The sequence below is a fragment of the Strix uralensis genome, chromosome 5 (assembly GCF_047716275.1).
Source record: "Strix uralensis isolate ZFMK-TIS-50842 chromosome 5, bStrUra1, whole genome shotgun sequence".
Taxonomy (NCBI): domain Eukaryota; kingdom Metazoa; phylum Chordata; class Aves; order Strigiformes; family Strigidae; genus Strix; species Strix uralensis.
Genome location: NC_133976.1, coordinates 8,631,509 through 8,650,792, shown reverse-complemented (window position 1 = coordinate 8,650,792; position 19,284 = coordinate 8,631,509). Strand labels below are relative to the sequence as shown.

At 44.3% G+C, this 19,284-nt stretch overlaps 1 protein-coding gene across 1 annotated transcript in view; it reads right to left on the bottom strand.

The window, feature by feature from the left end:
- ELAPOR2 (endosome-lysosome associated apoptosis and autophagy regulator family member 2) overlaps nucleotides 1–19,284 on the bottom strand; it is a 103,481-nt gene that overhangs the window by 24,294 nt on the left and 59,903 nt on the right. The window contains exons 3-8 of the mRNA XM_074869835.1: nucleotides 9,813–10,008; nucleotides 9,048–9,195; nucleotides 6,298–6,384; nucleotides 3,844–3,949; nucleotides 3,055–3,207; nucleotides 1,860–1,948 (exon numbers count right to left, since the gene is read on the bottom strand). Of these exons, the coding sequence (XP_074725936.1) occupies nucleotides 1,860–1,948; nucleotides 3,055–3,207; nucleotides 3,844–3,949; nucleotides 6,298–6,384; nucleotides 9,048–9,195; nucleotides 9,813–10,008 (779 nt within the window). The remainder of the gene's footprint in view (nucleotides 1–1,859; nucleotides 1,949–3,054; nucleotides 3,208–3,843; nucleotides 3,950–6,297; nucleotides 6,385–9,047; nucleotides 9,196–9,812; nucleotides 10,009–19,284) is intronic.

Genomic DNA, 19,284 nt, shown 5'->3' with positions numbered 1-19,284 from the left:
TGCTTCAGCAGCATCAGGGTGCATGGCATTTAAAATAAAAAGGCTCAGGAGCTGGCAAAGTACCTGTGTGGTTGCCCAGATCCCACATACACTGTACACACTAAAGCAATCCTACTGCACCTGAGCACAGAGAAAAGGGTCAGAGAGTGCCCACAGCCACGCAGATGAGGATTTCTAAGACTGGGGCTGAAGCAACCAAACTGGGATTTTCAAAGCAGCAGGTAGGTAAAAAGTCAATAGGAGTCAAGTGCCTAAATTTCCTGAGGCCCCTTCTACACATGGAGTGGGGACAGCAGGAGGGAGACAACAATTTAATGCCCAGTGAAAAACCTGGCTGCTTTTAGTAAGTCATGGATCATCAGGCCTTTAGGCTGGTGCTTTACAGCCACTGTTCACCTGAATATGGGCTGCAGCGTCAGGCCCTCTCACTGAGCTGCATCACACAGAGAGATGGCTGGGGAGTATGGCAAACCTGGACCTGTTTCCAGAGATGCAGAGCACTAAATGGTGAAAGCAGTCCTGAAAACCCAGCCAGTATCTGTGCGTCTATGACACATCCTGTTGTTGCAACTGGAAGATGAAGGGTGTCTGCAGAAAGACCCACTTCTTTGTATTCTGATGATGTCCACAGTGAAGGAAAAGGCTGTTGAGGAGGCAGGAAGAGGGTCAACAGTAGGAGCCCATTCAATGCCAGGGAGCCTTGAATGGCACAGAGCAGTGACAGGGTAATCTGCAGAAGGCTGCAATTAAGAAGTACCTGGGGGTGTAGCGGTGAACACTGCTGCTAATTCCTCGAGTCATTACAGGCAGTTAACAGAGCAAGAATCAGTGAATCAAGACTACATTGTAGATCCTGCCAGCTCTGGGGCTAAACTCACTGCTGCTTCATTATTAAGACACACGAACTCTCAGCTACATTTTGGAACTGGCTAACCAAAACACTCCATCGTGCCAACAAATACTAGGGTAGCAACCTACAAGTGCTATGGATTTTGACTACCTGCTATCCCATCCAGATCTAAGAGAGATGGGAAACGGAAGATAAGAGACTAAACAGGCCTGACCGTGTGTCCACACCTCTGTGGGCTCCATATCCCAGTAAATAGGAGTTTCTTCTCCAAATCCCACCGAAATCCCACCTGACTGCTAGGACAAAGAGCATGAGAGCTCCAAAGCCAGGCTGCTCCACCAGCAGGTCCCTCTGTGAGAGACCCAGTGGATCTCACAGTGAAAGAGTCCAGGTGTTTCTAGGCATCCCATGAGGTAAGCACATTATCAGCAGTTAAGCTCTGCTGCTGCACATGAATATTCCCAGGCTATGTATATATCACTATTTCAACAGATCACAGGCTCTTCTTTGATGGTAAAACTAAGGGATATGATACACATCATACCTATGCAGCCAAACACTCTTCCCACCTGAAAAAGGTACAATTATGACCTGGGCATTGCTGGGCAAGTTGTCACAAGCCAAAAGTATGCCAGGAGAGATTGCTAACAGCTAAACAGTGGGGCTTATTCTGGGACAGTACTTCACCCTGTGCTCCAACCCTCGTTTTTTATGAGCAAGGAGATAGCACCAGTGACCCAGTCAGACTAATGACAAGTGCAAGGAGCTTAGCATTTCACAATGGCAGATCCTTTAAGCAGACCCATGACAGGCAGATTCTTACAAATGGATAAATGCTGGAGAGAAGGCAGCTAAAGGACAAGCCTAAAGCCTCAGAGAGATTCAATGCTGTAAGCAAAATTGAGAAAGCAATTGGGAAAGAGATTCATAGAAACCCTATATTGTTTTCAAATCAAGAGATCACAGTAAGCTCAATGAGCTTAAAAATAGTATCATGCCTTCTACTTACCTTTCCTTCCTTATCACATGGGGTATGGATCTGGAAAAAGTCTTTGTTTGTGCATGGAGGACGCTCTATACACACACTTGATCCCTCATCTAAAAAGAAAGGGTGAGGAACAGGATGTTAAACTACCAAATGGTCCCTGGAAACAACCATAACGAGTTTAAAATCTGGAGATTAAACTGAGTCAGCAGAAAAATACAAAACAAGAATGAAAAAACAAACTCTTAGTGGAGTCTACATGAACCTTCCCCTGAACTGAAGCGGGGGAACAGGGAAAATACCAGCTATGCTGGTCACGCTGAAATTCACTGATTCAGTATAATCAGGGAGTCACCCAAACCTCACCCCACCCCTTCACCTTCAAGCAGTAATTTGTGTAGTTTGCCAAGCATGTGTGAAGCGGGACGTGACAGCATGGGAATATGTTCTCACTTGATAAGGAAGAAGAACACTCTAACCCATTAGAAACTTCCTTGCAACACTGGCCCAATTTTTTCATCTCCCCAGATATTTTTGCAAAATTTCCATTCCCATCATTAGCACAGGCACAGGTCCCTAAGCATCTGCCATAGTCTGTGATATCAGGTGCTATGGTTGGTAACTGATTCTTTAAAAACTTTCTTATAAAACAACTACAAGGAAGAAAACTGAAGACATTTTGTCCATGAAGAATGTATTGCGCCCATGTTAACTGATGATCACCAACTAACCACAGCTGGAAATGCAGAGGTCTTTGTGGACTAGGGTTTGCAACTAGGTCACCACATCTTCCAACCACACAGGAGACAGGGACAGGTCAGGAGAGATTTGGAAAGGAGATTCCTTGAAACATGACAAGTCTGAAGTCAGTGATGAAGCCAATTCAGGTCATTGCCAACTGATAACACAAATTACCACGAGAGGGCACAGCACGACTGTTATTATCCTTCAGAAGAACTGTTCACTTCGGGATCATAAAGATCTCCATTCCTTCATGTTAGCATAGATGACCTTAGCCAAGACTGACTGTTGCCCATTATGTATATACGTGCCCTTTGCAGCTTGCGGGAAGTCCCATCTTTGTTTCCCCTTTGCATATCAGCTGGAGACTAAACGTCAGTGTTGGATAAAATCATTCTCACATCTGCACACAGAAACAGCTTAGAACTTTACGTACTCAGACTCTGTTGATTTGGCTTAACCCATTTGATTTATGTACCTGAATAATACATTTCTTCTTTACACTTGGTGCACTCTTTAGCTCCTTTCTCAGAATAAGTATTTCTTGGACACACCTGGCAGCCAGATGAACCTGGCTTGTCACTGAAGGTACCAGGCTTGCATGCGAAGCATTCAGATGTATATGCAACTCCTGTAAGATAAACTACAGGTAAAGCACTGAAATACAGAGAGGTATCTCTGTAACTACTGCCTACCTGCTTATGGAGGAAAGAAAGCCAGGTGCATAACAGCTTAAAAATCACAGACTTTCACCACTCACTTTAGACACTTTGTCTTTGCTGACTTATAATTTAGGTCTTTAACCTTTGCTCCTCGATGCAAGTCTGACCCATGTAAGAACCTTATATGACACTCCAAGTTTGATTACAGTTAGAACAGGACCAAAAGAGTAATCCCAGATTAATTAAATTATTTGCATAGTAATTTAACTGACAGTGTTATGATATATATCCATTTATCCCTTTTGAGAGGCTTACCAATAAGCATGATCTTTCTATACAACATTAAAGAAAACCTGTTTATTCCTTTTTCTCTCTTTATTTGCTAAGCCAGTCTTCTCCAGTAGATGGCATCATTTACCAGCTAAAACTTTTTTCCAGCCTTTCTCTGTCAGTGTGAAGTTTTGCTGTTCTGCTTCTACACTTCAGAGGAGGAGACAGGGGACAATGGGGGCTAAAAAAAGCTGTAGGCACACCCGTAGAAATGGCACTTGGCAAACACTGTGACGACAGGGCGAGATAAGACCTAAAAGGCAAATATCACTTACCTTCAATTGTGATGTTTTTCACCAGAACTGGTTTTACTACTTTGGACCCCATGAGAATCCCTGTTGTTCTCCAGTATAATATATTGCTACCTGATTTCAGAGTTACCTGCAACAACACGCATGACAGTTAGCAGACATCCCCTCACCAATAAATTGTTTTATTTCTTACTTCCATTACTCAGATTTCTTTCACTCTAGCAGCAATCCTGGCTTTTCCTAAGCTGTTTCATGAGTCAAGAAGTAATGGGGAGACAGCTAGGCAGATGCTGTAGAGACATCTCTGAGGAGTGCCAAAGTGTGCTTTATAAAAAAGCTTCTCAACACCCCAGATTTATGGAAAACCACCAAGAGCTGTTTCTGACCTTGGAAGCAGAACTGGGAAAAAGCTGTTCTTGCCTTTATCCAGCTACCCCTGGCACTCAGGAGCTTTTATTTCTAGCTCTGTGTTCAGATGTAGTCAATCAGTTTGTTCTTAAAGCCTTGAGATGCACTTTTATACAGAAACCCAACACAACACAGAGTTCAAAAATCTAGGCTCACAAGTGAGTTTTATTTATAGGCTTTAAAAATCAAGCTCTGGCTGCATCTAACACTACAGCATCATGATCAGTAAGTCAGGCACAAACCATGAATGTCCCCAGCAGCAGTCCCACCCCTCCTGATCATCTCTGACCCCGAACAGCAGATGAGATGCAGTAAACAACCTGGTTTCCAACTGTCTTGACCTACTTGTCTTCACAGCGTGGTTCAGCAAGCAGCTGCACAAACTCCTATGCTGGCACAGGAAAGGCTGGTGGCACCATCACTGGGATAAGGGGCAGAAGGAAGTCAGGACCACTTCTTTCAGCAGCAGTGTTGGGGCCTGCTGCCTTCAACTCACCTGTGTAACTACAGTATCACTCTACTCACTAAAAGCAGAAAGTTTACCAAGACCCTACCTGGCCTGCAAAGTTGTACCATATCTACTAGTCTGGTACAATATGCTTACTGCCAGCACAGTGATACTGGACTGAAGGTGCTAAATTTTCACATAAAAAGAGGGATAAACCCTACCAGCATAAGGGTCCAGGATAATGAGATTTACAGCAATACTGTACAGGCCTGGCAGGACCACAGCTTTTGTTCACCCAGGATAAAGAGTCCCAAAATTCAGCAAAGTGGAAATATTGTATCTCCCACTTCCCAGCTACTATCCAGGGGGGCAGAGGAGAGCTGGGATACCACAGGTAACAGCAGAGCTGGGACCATATGGAACCAAACATCACGTTGTGTGGTGCAGATACCCAACATCAGCTCTGCTGCAGCAGGACTAACATGCTGAAAGCAAAGGCTGCAGAAACTGGGCTCAGAGAAGCCACCATGACAGGATTTGCAGTGCAGACAAAAGCCTTGAGGAGAACCAGAATAGTCGTCTCACCTAGCTCGTGTGTCTACATTTCAGCCAGGCATCCAAGCAACCTTCGTAGTCAGTGGAGACACTTGTACATCCCAGATGATGAGCTCAGATGGCATCATCTCCCATGCAGACACTGTCTACATCTCTCAGCTCACCCAAGTCAATGTCCTGACCTTGGATTTAGCTCCTCCTTGCCCATTTCTCCCGCCTCTCAGTGTGACTCGTGCGGGGCTTGCACCTGAGCTAACAGGCACTGACAACCAGACCTGGCTCGAGAATACAGTTTCTTCTCCAGAAGGATAAGCAGAACATGGAAAACAGAGACCAGGCTGCTGTATATGCCCATAAAAAGCCTTTTCCTTCTTGCATAGTATCACCTGTGTTGGGCCTTTGCTGGTATGGCTCTGGGAATTAGGGTATGATGGTAAAGTGGAAGCCAGGCATCACCATGAGCTGATGACTTGGTCTACATGTGGTCTGTGCATCAAGCAAACTTGTCCAGCTGGGCCACAGGCCAGCCAAAGGGCTGCAGCTCCCAACGTGGACATGCTTGTATCAGTGCTGCAGGAGCCACCCTGGTGCTGCCAGCTTGCTTTTCAACAGGGTAAGTCACCACAGAGCACAAGCTGGGTGCAGTCCAGCTCTTCTGCACACACTTGAGAATAAAATGCCCATCCTGCCTGCCTCCACATACACACACTGCTCCCACCACTCTGCTGAGCAAGAGGGAACGATCTCGCGTTCTCATGACTGTTGTAGAAGATTTCAATTACAATCATGCAGAGTGACTGTGGTGTGCAGATATGCATAAATCTATTTAACCTCATAAAGCACTTGATTCAAAGCCCAGAGAAATCAATACAAAGTCTTGCATCTGTATCATTTGCTTTGGGATCAGACCCTTGGAGATCTTGGTGGCTTTTCCCTCAGTGCTAAGAAAGCTGTGCTTCTTCAGATTCATTCACAGGATCTGGCCCTTGTTTGCTGTCTGCTCAGAGGAAATCACAGACATGCATAAATGGAAAAAAGCTTCATGAAGAAATTTTTTGCACACTTACAGAATGAGAGCCCCATTCCCCATTGTCTGTTAGCTTCACCCACTTGTCTGCTGTGGACTCCATCTCCTTGCACTGGTCATTTTGTATCTGTTAATAAAAACACAAGATCAGTGACCACAATCAGATGTATCTCTCTGTCAGCATATTGACTGCTGGCTGGGAATGATAAGATTCAGCTTTGTTCCTCTTGTCTAGATATTTCTGACAGCAGCTGCCTTGCTTGTGGCAAAAAAACCCCTAACTTTCAAAACCTGCTAGCAGCTTAACAGTGCCTCCAATGAATACCCCTGGTGCAGACAGAAAAAAGAGCAGGAGGAGAAGATCTCATCCTTGTCCTCTCACTATCTGGTCAGACTCATATGTTGAGCATCTTGGCTTGGCTGCCTCCTCCTTCTCCTGAGCCCACTAAGACCCAGTTCTCTAAAATCCAGAGGCTTCTAAGTCAGAAGGGAAGTAGGAATGGACAGGCCAAAGCTAGAAGACAAACTGCTTTCTCTGAAGCCAATATCTGCTATGTCTTTGGCTCCCTGCCACCCAACCTCCCTAGGGATGAGAGTAACATTATCAAAGGAAAGGCAACATGAGATGGAAAGCATGCCCTGGCAGAAGTGTGAGCTTAATGGTCCCTCGCCCAGCTCCAGCACAGCTCAGCAGCCTTTCCTTGCAGCAGGCGTTGCTGTGTGGCCTCACAGCGGTCCACTTCCTTCCTCTCATAACTGTCTTCTCCGAAGAAGAAGTATCAAGTCCCTTTGAGGCACAACAATTACTCAGCTTTTATTCCACCAGGGAGAAAGGCCAGTCCAACACTTTCAGAAGACCTGGGGTCAAGCATCCTCCTCAGGTTGCTCCACATCAAGTCTGGAATAAGTTGCATAACACCACATCCTCCAAAGTATATCTGCACTTAATTCCCACCTAGATCAACAGCACGGAGGAAAAGAGGTGAGAAGAAGCACCTAAGTAGAAGGTGGATCCCTAATTATCTTGCACAACTGAGCTACAGCATCTTTGTGACTCAGTTCCCATCTGCAAAAAGGAGATAAGAGTATATAGTCTTTTCTCACAAGGTGTAAAGGGCTTCAATATGTAAAAAGAGCCTGGGAAGGACAGGCTGCAGAAGCACTAGGTATCTAACAAGAAGTGTCCATGCTTGCTTCCCACATTTGAGGACATCTCCTTGCTTATCCTCAAACTGGCAGTGCAGCCACATGCACCTGGAGAGCCCAAAATCTTCACTGTTGCCCAGCAACCTGCAAGCTACTGCCACTGAAATGGCACTGTCCAGAGCTAAAGTGTCATCATTAAATATATTTAAGCACAAAGACATGCTGGAGAAAAAAACCCAAACTTTTAGACAAGTGTTAAATATGGTTTCCCTGAAATACAGAAGCTGACTAGGAATTATTTACATGGGCATTTCTATAAAGGACTGCATTTCTCACTGCTTCTTGAACAGGGAATGATAAATTTAAGGAGGTGAATGAGTGGGATAAAAGTAATAATCAAAAAGCCATTTTCAAAGTCAGTGCTCAGAGAAACAATATATTTGCTCCATTGCAGGTACAGAATAGTCAGTCAGTCAAGCAACTGGAGCTAGGATTCATAATCCTGGTACATTCATCTGACAGCAGAAAGCATATTTGCTGCTTTCTCCCCATGAAGGAGGCATAATAGTCTAACAGAAACCTGAAATGGCTAAATAATATTGCCTGCACTGTCTGTTATCAAAGCGCAATAGTAATCTATTTCACTGATGTAGCAGCAAGAGGGTGCCCCCAACAGGTTATTTTTGTCTTCCTTTCCCACCTCTACTAAGGATAAAGGATACTTTGCACTTTTGTCTAAGCTTCAAGAAACATTAACCCACACTAGCTAAGGCTTCTCACTCCTGTGATATACCATGATCTGTGTGTTTGGGATGAAAACCAGAGCTCAACAGATACAGAGGCAGCAACAGAGGAGACTGAAAATTTCCAGTCATCTCCCGCTCTGAGTTGTCCCCCCATTATGTTTTTTTCTGTCCCAAATGGCAGGTACAACAGGCGAAGGAAAGCAATGCAGGTGTTGGTGGAACCTTCCAAAGCATCTCAGTGATGTGGGGCATCTACACCACACTGCAGAGCCCGGTGCTGGGAACCCTCTGGCTCCCTGGACCCCAATCAGTCCATCCACATGGGCAGAGCAGGGTTGCCTTTCCCATTCTGATCACTGCTGATCAGATTGTTTTAGTAATCTGGGTACAACATGGTGCAAGCCCAGCCAGGCTGCTCCCATTTCAGAGCTAATGATCCCCAGCCCCTCCATTTCGCAGTCCAGACGTGTCCTCGGAGCCTAATTCCTACCAGGGCTAAGGTTTCCAGATGCTAATGCCTTGGAGCACTTCAGGTTCTGGATGCCTACCTTGGAAGAAGTCTTTTGAAACGTTCTTTCAAAGGCATCTCAAGTCAAACACCCCCAAACTGAAGCATCTACCACCAATAGCTGTCTCATAAAAGGCAGTCATGACCCCTAATGGAAAAATCCCAGTGCATGGTAGATAGAATCAGTTTAGCCTGAGTTTTGAAGCTGAATAAATGCCAAAAGGCAGCATAAGTGACGGAAAGAGGAGATTTTTTTTTTAATCTTATTCAGCGATAACAAGATATGGACATATAGGGAATGTAAAGGGAGGAAAAAGCTGTTTCTAATGATCTTTATCTGGATTGAATTCTTACAATATAAGGTTGGATTCACCATATGAAAGGCCTTACAAAAAATTCAAAGAAGATGTTGTTGTCAATATACTGGTATTCGAAGAAGACAGAACCAGATTTCTTCAGGTGCACAGCGTAGATGAGAGAAACTGTACAATCATCCCTGTTCGACTCTATGTAATTCCCTCGAGGCGTCCACGAAGAGCTAATGAACATAAACAAAACAAGCCTCAGCTGAGATCACAGACACAGATTTTTCTTACACTACTATGCAAAAACATGTTACTTAATTAAGAACCCAGAATCCCACAATAGCTGACTGCAGTGAATTTATAACTTTATTACTGGATTCCCATTTATTTTTCATGTGAATATAATACTTTTCATTAAAACCATGCATGGGAAAGGATTCAGTGGAAGAAATTTAGGACCCAGCCTACATAGGAAAAGTTTATTATCTGTAGGTTCAAGATGCTTTCAATTATACTCAGAAACAGCCTTCTGCAATGACCATGGGTCTCTAAATAGGCTGTGAAAGCACCTTTGGGCTGCATTTACTATACCATGACCCTGGAGCTTTCCAGCTACAAATAAGAACAGCTCCATGGTGTTCTTAGACTAACAAGCTGCTGATGAGCCTGAGGAGACCACGATGACACCAAAGAGATGGCTACAAATTTCACTTCCCAGCCACTCTTTGCCATTGGTAGGTCTGGTTACCCTCTGGAGAGCTTAGGTAAGTCATTAAGCTGGCATTGTGCTGCTGAGTTGTCTCAGGTTCACCCATGGCTGCGTAAGCCAGATGCAAACAGAAATTCTTACTTGTTGCAGCTGTCGGCTTTATTCTCTGCTGAGCCAACTGCCGTGTCCATGAAAGTCGCCACGTTGGAGAATCCTGCTGGTAGCTCATCCCACTCGTCAAACTTGATCCCGCTGCCCAGTGAGTACGTCCCCTCTGCACATTTGCTGCACACTTGGTTCTTCATCTCTAGGTACTCACCAGAGGCACAGGAGAAAGCTGGGGAGACAATTGTTTCCAACATATGAATGGAGAAATTAATCCCAACTAATTTCCTTTGGTTTTCTCCACTTAATTAACTAAGAGTGAACTGTGACTAAAGGGAACCAAGCAAGAATGTCCCAGCCCCAGGAACACAACAGCTGGAGTACCAACACTGGCTGCAAAATTGAGATGTTCACCAGTGCCTGCTTCTACCAATGTAGCAGCACTGAAACCAAATCTCAGATGACGGTTCCTGATTTGCAGCTTGTCTCCATTGGCAAAACAAGATTTAGAAATGAAATCTCTACCCACAGACTGTGTCCAAAAGCAATTTGGAAAATGAGAGCTTGTAATACAGTTCTCCTCACCTTTGCTCACCCATCTGTTACACCTTGAACTCAATTAAAATCACCAGCACCTGAGAGCCAGAGTAGACTCATATAACCCACCCATATAGTAGCTAAGAAGAGTGCACAGCAGCGTGCTGACTGTAATATAACACTACAAACCTTAGCCGAGAGTTGCAGATCTAATTCAAGGCTCTCTCCACATTTCTCCTCACATGGGCTGCCTACAAAGCCTTGAACATCTTGCCTGACAGACCAGGTGGTCTTGGAAAAGATCACTAGTGGGCCTGTGTCTTGTAAATGAGGATCTTTGATGGGTGTGATATTAGCATGTTGAGAGAATAAACATTGGTTGTCAGCACAGCAAAGACTGTACTTAAACATATGTAACTAGGAGAAGTATAATTTAGAAGGAATGTTCACAAAGTGGTTTTTTTACTGATATCTCTAAAATTACTTACTCCAAGTAGCTATATGTCCCTTGTTCCGGTCTGATCACACCTCTATCTGCTAAGGGAAGAATATTCCCATTATATAGAGGAAATGCACACAGCAGCTGAAGTTGTATATGACCACAGAGCCCCATGTCTGTGCCAGGAATCATTAACTCCTGCCCAGATGCTCATTTCAATGGCAGACCATCCCACTTTCCCCCAGCCCCATGCTGCACCATGTCGTCTCTGAAACTGAACATCCTGGATGAAAAACAAATGAGCACTTTCTGCAGAGCATAATATTTCCTATGTTGCTCGATTTTTAAACTTAACTGTGTCAGTCTAGCCAAAGCAGGATTCAGAGCAATGCACACAACTCACATTCCAAGAAATGGTGGGATTTTTTACTGTTTCATGCATGCCATGTTGTGCAGTGACAGGTATTTCATACACTCACTTTGAGAGGCATAACTCAATATTCTGAGAAACTGTAGGACAAGACCAGACTGCTAACCAAAGTGGTGAAACTGGCCCAAAACAACTGATGCCAGTTGAAGTCCCAGCATATGCAGTTTTATAGATGTGCTGATGTTTATCTAACTGCAGAAAAACTTGTTTGACTGTGAGTACTTTGATAAAGACATGGCTGTATAACACCAATTTCCATCTGAATCCAACTGCAGTTCAGGTTCCCATTTCTGTGCTGGATCCTGCAGCATTTCTTTGTGTAATTGTCCTTGACAGGCAGATTGAAATGCAGACAAAAAGGTCTGTTTTGATGGAAAGATCTGCCAAAGGGGCATTTTTCCCTCTTGGTCATATCAGCATATTCTGAATTTGAACCAGTGGACTTCAAGACAACAAATCTGTTTTTCTAATCTCGTCGCTCACTGGTGATGGACCAAGAAGGAAAGAAGCCTAGCAGGGATGGGGTTTGGGGTGGGTATATACAAGGAAATCCTGCCACAATGGATTTCTGTGAAAGACTGATAGACAGGCAAAAGATCCACCCTCAGTGGAGGCAAGTAGTTTTCAGTAGGCAGTGGCACGTGACACAGCAGTACAGCTAACATCCCATCTGACTACCTCTGCGACCTCAGCTCAAGCCGTAGGTTGGACCTGCAGCTGGGGTCAGAAACACAGCTTTCTTCAGAGACCTGGAGAAAAGTAGCGAGCAATTCCCCATGCGTCTGAACTGAGACCACACCTTGTACAGCTTTTCACCTTAAATGCATAAAGGTGTTCTGACTCACTGTTTTAGCATTATTAATAAATCCTACTTTATTTTTTTCTTTTGAAGGGTTCAAAGAGAAGCCATCAGGAAGGGAAGTAACAAAGCAAGCTTTCTCATGACATATTTGAATGCTTTAACAGTTTCAACACTTTTTTTTAAAGAACATTAAATAGCAAGAAATGAGAGAGCTGATAAACCACATGTTCCAGATTTGTGAATTTCAAATAAGGAGTCAGTAACGGTGAGCGATTCACTGCCACAATGAAGACGCAGAAGGCAGCAGAGCCTCCTCTTTGATTGCAGTGAGGTTGAGCAGAGATTATTGCTTTAACTGAACTAATATCTTTTAACTCCTTGCAGCCTGATCATTTCAGATTAAAAAAAGAGTATAAGAGATCAGGCAGACTGCCACACAGGACACCTCCATCCATCGCCCACCTTCCAGGAGACAGATGAGCCTTTTTCTTATTTAGGTGGGGAATTACCTTCTTTCTCTTTTCTAAGAATCGTATTTCAAAAGCAGCAGCATTTCCCGTCAAAACACATACGCCTGCAAGCAAACTAGCTCTGAGCATGCCAGCTGCTTGCCAGGTTCAATTTGGGGCTGAATGTGGCTAATGGCAACATGAACCACTTTCGACATTGGAACAGATGCATCGTTTGGTCTCATTCCAGGCGGTTGGGAGCAGCTGGAGGGGGATGGGGAAGAAACACGACGTATGACGAACATGGAGATGGTCTCCTCTCCTAGAGTGGCACAATTTGTTCCTCCAGCAAGAGGGGAGACCAAAAGTCAGGCCAAACCCTCTTTAATCTAAGCAGCATCAATTCAGTAGTCTGTCCCAGATGGAGAGGGGCAGGTTGTGGCCATGCCCAGAGGGACCCTGCAGAGCAGATGTCCCCCGCAATGGGCCAGAAGGCACTTGCAGGGGGACAGGGCACAGACAGATGATCTGTCCCAGGGCACTGGCTCTTCGCCTTGCTCAGGGTTGCTCCAACTCACTAAGACGCAGCTTAGACCTCTGAGCCCATTTGTTTAAGAATTTGATACTTAATTTTTGAAGAAAACAACTCTATTGAATAACTCCTTACATGTCTACCCTGTTTCAGAAAACTGAACTAAGGCTGCTAAATCACATAGGCAATTCTGAAAATCTATTCCAGAATCGACACTATTGATCCTGTTTAGACCTTAGAGTATTCCCTCTCCCTCTCTGACTGCAAACTTTCCTATCACACCTTTCAAATATCAGTTTAGGTGCTACACACCGACTTACACAGAGCAACGCACATTGTGAAAACTGAATTTGAACTTCTTTCTTTCTGTTAAAAAACCTGTGAAATGCATTAGAAGTTTTCATGACTTGCCCCATCATGGGCATTTTTAAAACCGGGAGAACATTTTCAGAGGCAGTTAGGAACAGTACAACATACTGTGGTACTGAATACACTGATGCCTTCAGTAGCTCCAGTGAAGCTGATACAATTATTGGTGAATTGCGGCTGTAGCTTTCTTAAAAAAAAATACAGAAGAAAAAAAATGTTGTGGTTTGTACAGGCAACCGGTCTTGGTTGCCTGTACAAACAAAAGATGCTGTAAAGTACTGTTAGATAGACACTGCCACAGGCAGCCACACACATTCATACATGCATGCAATAAAGCTGAAACTGGATTCACTTCATAAATAATTAACAAGTGCTATAGTACTAATGCCCACCGAAACCATTGTATAAGTCTTGTCAAACAGACCTCATTTCATTTTTTAAAAGGATTACAAGTCACTTGATAAAGGTGACTGAGTGGGTGTAATAGACTTAGGGTTTCTAATACAGTTAACTTAGTTTTGCATGTCATTCTGATGAAGAAGGTAGTACCACACAATACCAGTAAGGCACATCTTAAATGGATTAAGAACTGCCTGAGTAACAGATCTTAGACAGGGCTGTCGGTAGGAAACCATCACTGAGCAGGGAGGAAGGGGGCAGCTCTGCCTGCCCCAGGACCGAGTTTGATGGCTGTCCACATTTTTATCAATGATCTGCAGGCTAATAGAAAGGGAACAATATTAAAATTGGTGGGTGAGAGACTGTTGTCAAGCTTGAGCCCACCCGAAGTCAGTGTGCTTCAACAGAGTCAAAGGTAAAGACAAGCCACTGAAGGCAAGGAGTGCTGGCCCTGCCTGCAGAAGGCTGAAATGTATCCCAGAGAGCAGCACGCCTGAGGGTCACAGTGGACTCACCATTCATCAAGAGCTTCCACTGTCAAGACACGCAAAAAGGCACTAGTGAGTTCTCTGGATATATTTAGAGGTGGAGGTAGAGAAGTGTAGGATGAGACGTGTGTATTACAGGCAAGAAGATCATTCTAATACTGAATATAGTTGTGATTTGGCATTTTTAAGAGGTCAGTGCAAAACAAAACGACTTTAAATGCTTTTAAAATTAGGGGTAATGTCTTGCAGTGAGAGATAGGAAGTGCTTAGTCTATTTATTTTATCAAAAGAAGATTGAGAGTCCACTTCATTAATATATAAGCATCTCCAGGGGGAGAAAACACAAGATGCCACTGGACTCTGTAATCAAGCAGAGAACTGCGAAAGAAGAACTACCTTCTGGAAGCTGAACCCTAGACAAACTCTAACTGGAAATAATGCAGACATTTTTAATAGGAAGAATGACTGATTGCTGGAACAATCTGTCACGGCATGCAATGGACCCTTTGTCTCTCAAGTCCTTCATACCATATCCGGACACCATATGGAAGAAAAGCTCACGCCAAATACAAATTATCAGCCTCAGCATCAGCCTAACTGGATGCACTTTAATGGCCTGTGAGATCAAACTAGCAAATCTAATTAATCCCCCTCCTCTTAAACTCTGTGAGTCAAGAGTGATGGTACCTTACCTCCCTCCTGGGACACACCACAGAAGTGGGGCATCCTGAAGCAGGAGTTCCGACACTGTGTAACCACTTCCAAGGGGTGCTTGCAATAGATTACTTTGCAGATCTGATAGCACTTTACAATCACTTTGCAGACATCAAAATGGCTCCCCAGAGGGCAAAACAGACCATAAACAAGCTTACCTCATTTGCCCTTTGACTGCAAGGCACCAGGGTCACGTTCTGCCTTTTAGTACAGCTGTGGCCCTCCCAGTGATTTTGGTGGACTAGGATCAATGTTAGTTGGCACGTTTCTCTTCTAGTAACTGACCCTAACAATCCCATGTTGCTTAACTTTCTCATGCTGGAGATCAGGACAGGCTTATCATGAACACACCTGGACTAACAGAGTAGATCCTCACATGTATATGACCACCCAACTTCTTCTCAGGTCTGAAACCTTCCTCTGGAGTCTTTTCTCATGTTGAGTATCTCCCAGATATTGCCACACTGTGAGAGGGATCAGAATATTTGTGATTGCACTAGAAGATTAATCAAAGCTGCCTCAATGCCCTGCATCCTCCAACACCAAACCTATAATATATTGCTTTCCTCCTTTATGCAGCCCTGGCCACTCAGTTTTACACCCTCCCTTGTCTAGCTTCTCATCCCACACCACTTGGACCCACTACTTCTACCTCTATCACTCTTCTCAGCAGACATTTTCCTCCAGACTTTTCTTACTTAAGATACCTAAAACTATTTCAGCTCTTCTCTTTATTCTGTTGCCATTAAGCATGTGCACGTTCATGTGTATCCTTCTGTGTCCCCCTGACTCTCAATACATTACAATTTAAAAAAGACACAGGACTGGATTTTGACAGATTATAACGACATGCAATGGAGTAATTCTACCCAAACCAGTGAAAATACACAGGAAAAATAACCTCAAACACTGGCTTTCCATCTCTTCCCCCTCCATTCCTATTTTATTCATCCAAAGCTCCACTGCCTGTGATTCGAGTGAGATCTTACTATCTCCTGCAGGCAGAGTCTGGGCTGAATTATCTCAGCTTCCCATAGACAGAGGTGAAAACTGTAGCTCGAAAGGAAATATAAGTTTGGCAGCATCACGCAGTTGTCCCTCTGAACAGCTGCTGGTTTCAGCAGACACATGCCACAGACCTGGAGGGGAAGATGTGGGCAAGGACAATTACATAGAGGCATCTGTTCAGTGATACCCTGGGACATCAGGGTCCACACAACATGGAACCAAGGACCAACAAAAATACAGGATGAGGAGAAAAAAACCAAGCCAAAGGACAAGAGGAAATCATTGCTTCATTATTAATGTTTCCTATAATCTCAGCCAGCTTCAGAATGTCTTCCATGAATAATTTATATGAGGCTTCTCCAATAGACCATGAATAATTGATGTTCGTTTTCTTCAGTCATTATATCTCAATGTGTTACCAGGAACCAGACTGAATCCTAATTTAAGAAAAAAAGTCTGTCAAGGCTGTTTAGGCTTGAAATGGGATCACACTGAAAGCTGATGTAACTTCAGGAAGAGCACCTTCTGTGGAAGAGACCCTTCCTTTTAAGAGTAAATAATTTTTCCTTTTACCCAAGAAATTATAAAACAGAGCAATGCTTTTTCAAGTTCATCTCTTTGACAGGAACAGTACCATTTTTTTCCCACATGACATCCTTGTCTTTAAAATGGAGAGACATGGATTCGAAGAATGGACCCCTCAGTGGATAAGGAATTGGTGGAATGGACACGCTCAGAGTTTTGTTCAACGGCTCAATGTCCAAGTGGAAACCAGTGACAACTGGCATTCCTCAGGGGTCAGTACTGGGATCAGCACTGTTTAACATCTTTGTTGGTGACATGGACAGTGGGATTGAGTGCACCCTCAGCAAGTCTGCAGAGGACACCAAGCTGTGCGGTGCGGTCAACATTCTAGAGGGAAGGGATGCCATCCAGAGGGACCTGGACAGGCTTGAGAAGTGGGCCTGTGCAAACCTCATGAAGTTCAACAAGGCCAAGTGCAAGGTCCTGCACCTGGGTAAGGGCAATCCCAAATAAGGATAGAGGCTGAGCTGTGAGTGGATTGAGAGCAGTCTTGCAGAGAAGGACTTGAGGGTACTGGTGCATGAACAACTGACTATGAGCCAGCAATGTGCATTTGCAGCCCACAAAGCCAACCGTGTCCTGGGCTGCATCAAGAGAAGTGTGGCCAGCAGGTCGAGGGAGGGGATTCTCCCCCTCTACTCTGCTCTGGTAAGACTCCACCTGCAGTGCTGTGTCCAGCTCTGGGCTCCCCAGCATAAGAAGGACGTGGACCTGTTGGAGTGAGTCCAGAGGAGGCCACAAGGATGATCAGGGGGCTGGAGCACCTCCTCTGTGAGGACAGGCTGAGAGAGTTGGAGTTGTTTCACCTAGAGAAGAGAAGGCTCTGGGGAGACCTTGTAGTGGCCTTCCAGTACTTAAAGGGGGCTACAGGAAAGATGGAGAGGGACTTTTTATAAAGGACTGTATTGAGGGGTAACAGTTTTAAACTGAGAGAGGGTAGATTTAGATTAGGGATTAGGAAGAAGTCCTTTACTGTGAGGGTGGTGAGACACTGGCACAGGTTGCCCAGAGAAGCTGTGGCTGTCCCCTCCCTGGAAGGGTTCAAGGCCAGGTTGGACGGGGCTTTGAGCAACCTGGTCTAGTGGAAGGTGTCTCTGCCCATGGCAGGGGGATTGGAACTAGATGATCTTTAAGGTCTCTTCCAAGCTAAACCATTCTATGATTCTATAATTTTCCCCAGCTGGCCTGGCAAAGAGCACAGTTTTATTATCACTTTTATTTCATCATTTGGACACTGAAAGGTGTGGTTTTGGAATAGGAATACTGAATAAATACATGAAAGTGTGGCATAATGTGGAGGAAGGCAGTCATCACCAAGAGGTTAGCAAACACATTGTCTGCCAGGGTTACAACCATTCTAGTGACTCAACACTGGAGATGGCAGGAAACATATCTCGAGGTGAGTGAGTAGCTCTCAAAGTCCCACTGACTCCATCAGGCTTATTTGATTGCTCATCAACCAAAGTGGTTGGTACAAATGGCTTCCAGTGCCATTTAAGATGTCCTCTGCACACACAAACACACACACAGTGCTTGCCTCTCATCCCTCTACCAAGCCATAACAAATCTCAAGGTCTTGCCAGCTGCTTTCCCTGTTGAAACAGAAATCAGTGGCTCGGAGGAAGCTGTGTTCAACTTACTTAATTACACAAATATGGTGAAGAAACCATCAAAAGACACTAAGGCCAACCTTTCTCTTGGAAGTCTCAATACATACATCAGCATGCAGTTCCTGGTAACTCTTCTCCAGGAACTAAACTCTGTGAGTTCAGTGCAAACTCTTCTGCTTTTATAACTATTTACCTAGAAGAATCTGCTTCAAAAAGCCAACAATGGGACATTTTCTCCAAAGACAGTGTATTGCTCATACACAGATGAAAACATCTGGAAAAATTACCTGTAAAACTGCAATATCTCTCAGGGTAACAGTACACACTAGGAAAATATCCAGATGGAAATGCCATGATAAAATGTAGCCTCAAGCCTCCGTCCAGGTGAGAAATTTAATGTCATCAATAGGACTCATCTACCTGACTTGAGTTAGGAACATGCATTAGCAGGGATGCTCTGAGAGCAATAGGAATAAATATCTGCTTGAGTGCTTTGCTAAATCACAGCCTTTTAGTAGCGACTCTCAAACTGTGCCATGCACACCACTGCTGGCTAAACATCTTTGCTACATGTCAGCCTTGCATTAAGTCCTCAGTTTCAGTGTTCCTCAGAGCAGCCTCCGCTGCTGTGTGCTAGTCCCCTCCCCAGTGTGATGTAGTGGGAAAGCTTTTCCTTCTCCTTTCAGAAAAGACATAAAAATTTTCCTAGGGATACAAAAGAGACTCACGTAAAATTGGGTTGCCCAGTCCTGCAGGTCATACGCACAAAAGTACCCCTATAAAGATCATGACTTTGAACTCTAACTCTTGCACATCTTGCCGTTCATGTCAGAGATGGCTCCAGAGACAAAGTTATATGTTTTTCTCTGTCAGATATCCTTAATTGCTAGGTAAGACATGACAGGCCAAGGGCCAAATGTATAGCATATCAAGAAATTCTCAGTTTTGCTGGAATTCATGCCCACTAAGAATCCGCTTTTTTGGTACTTAGGTGTGAGAGAGTAACCTTTCATATGTGACTCTTATATGTTGACAGGCAACTTCATGGGAGCCATGGAACTGTTCAAAAGAGAAGGGAGACGGGAAGGTGTTAGCCAGAATGAGGGAGAAGATCAGCATATACCATTCAAGAGAGAAATCTCAAGG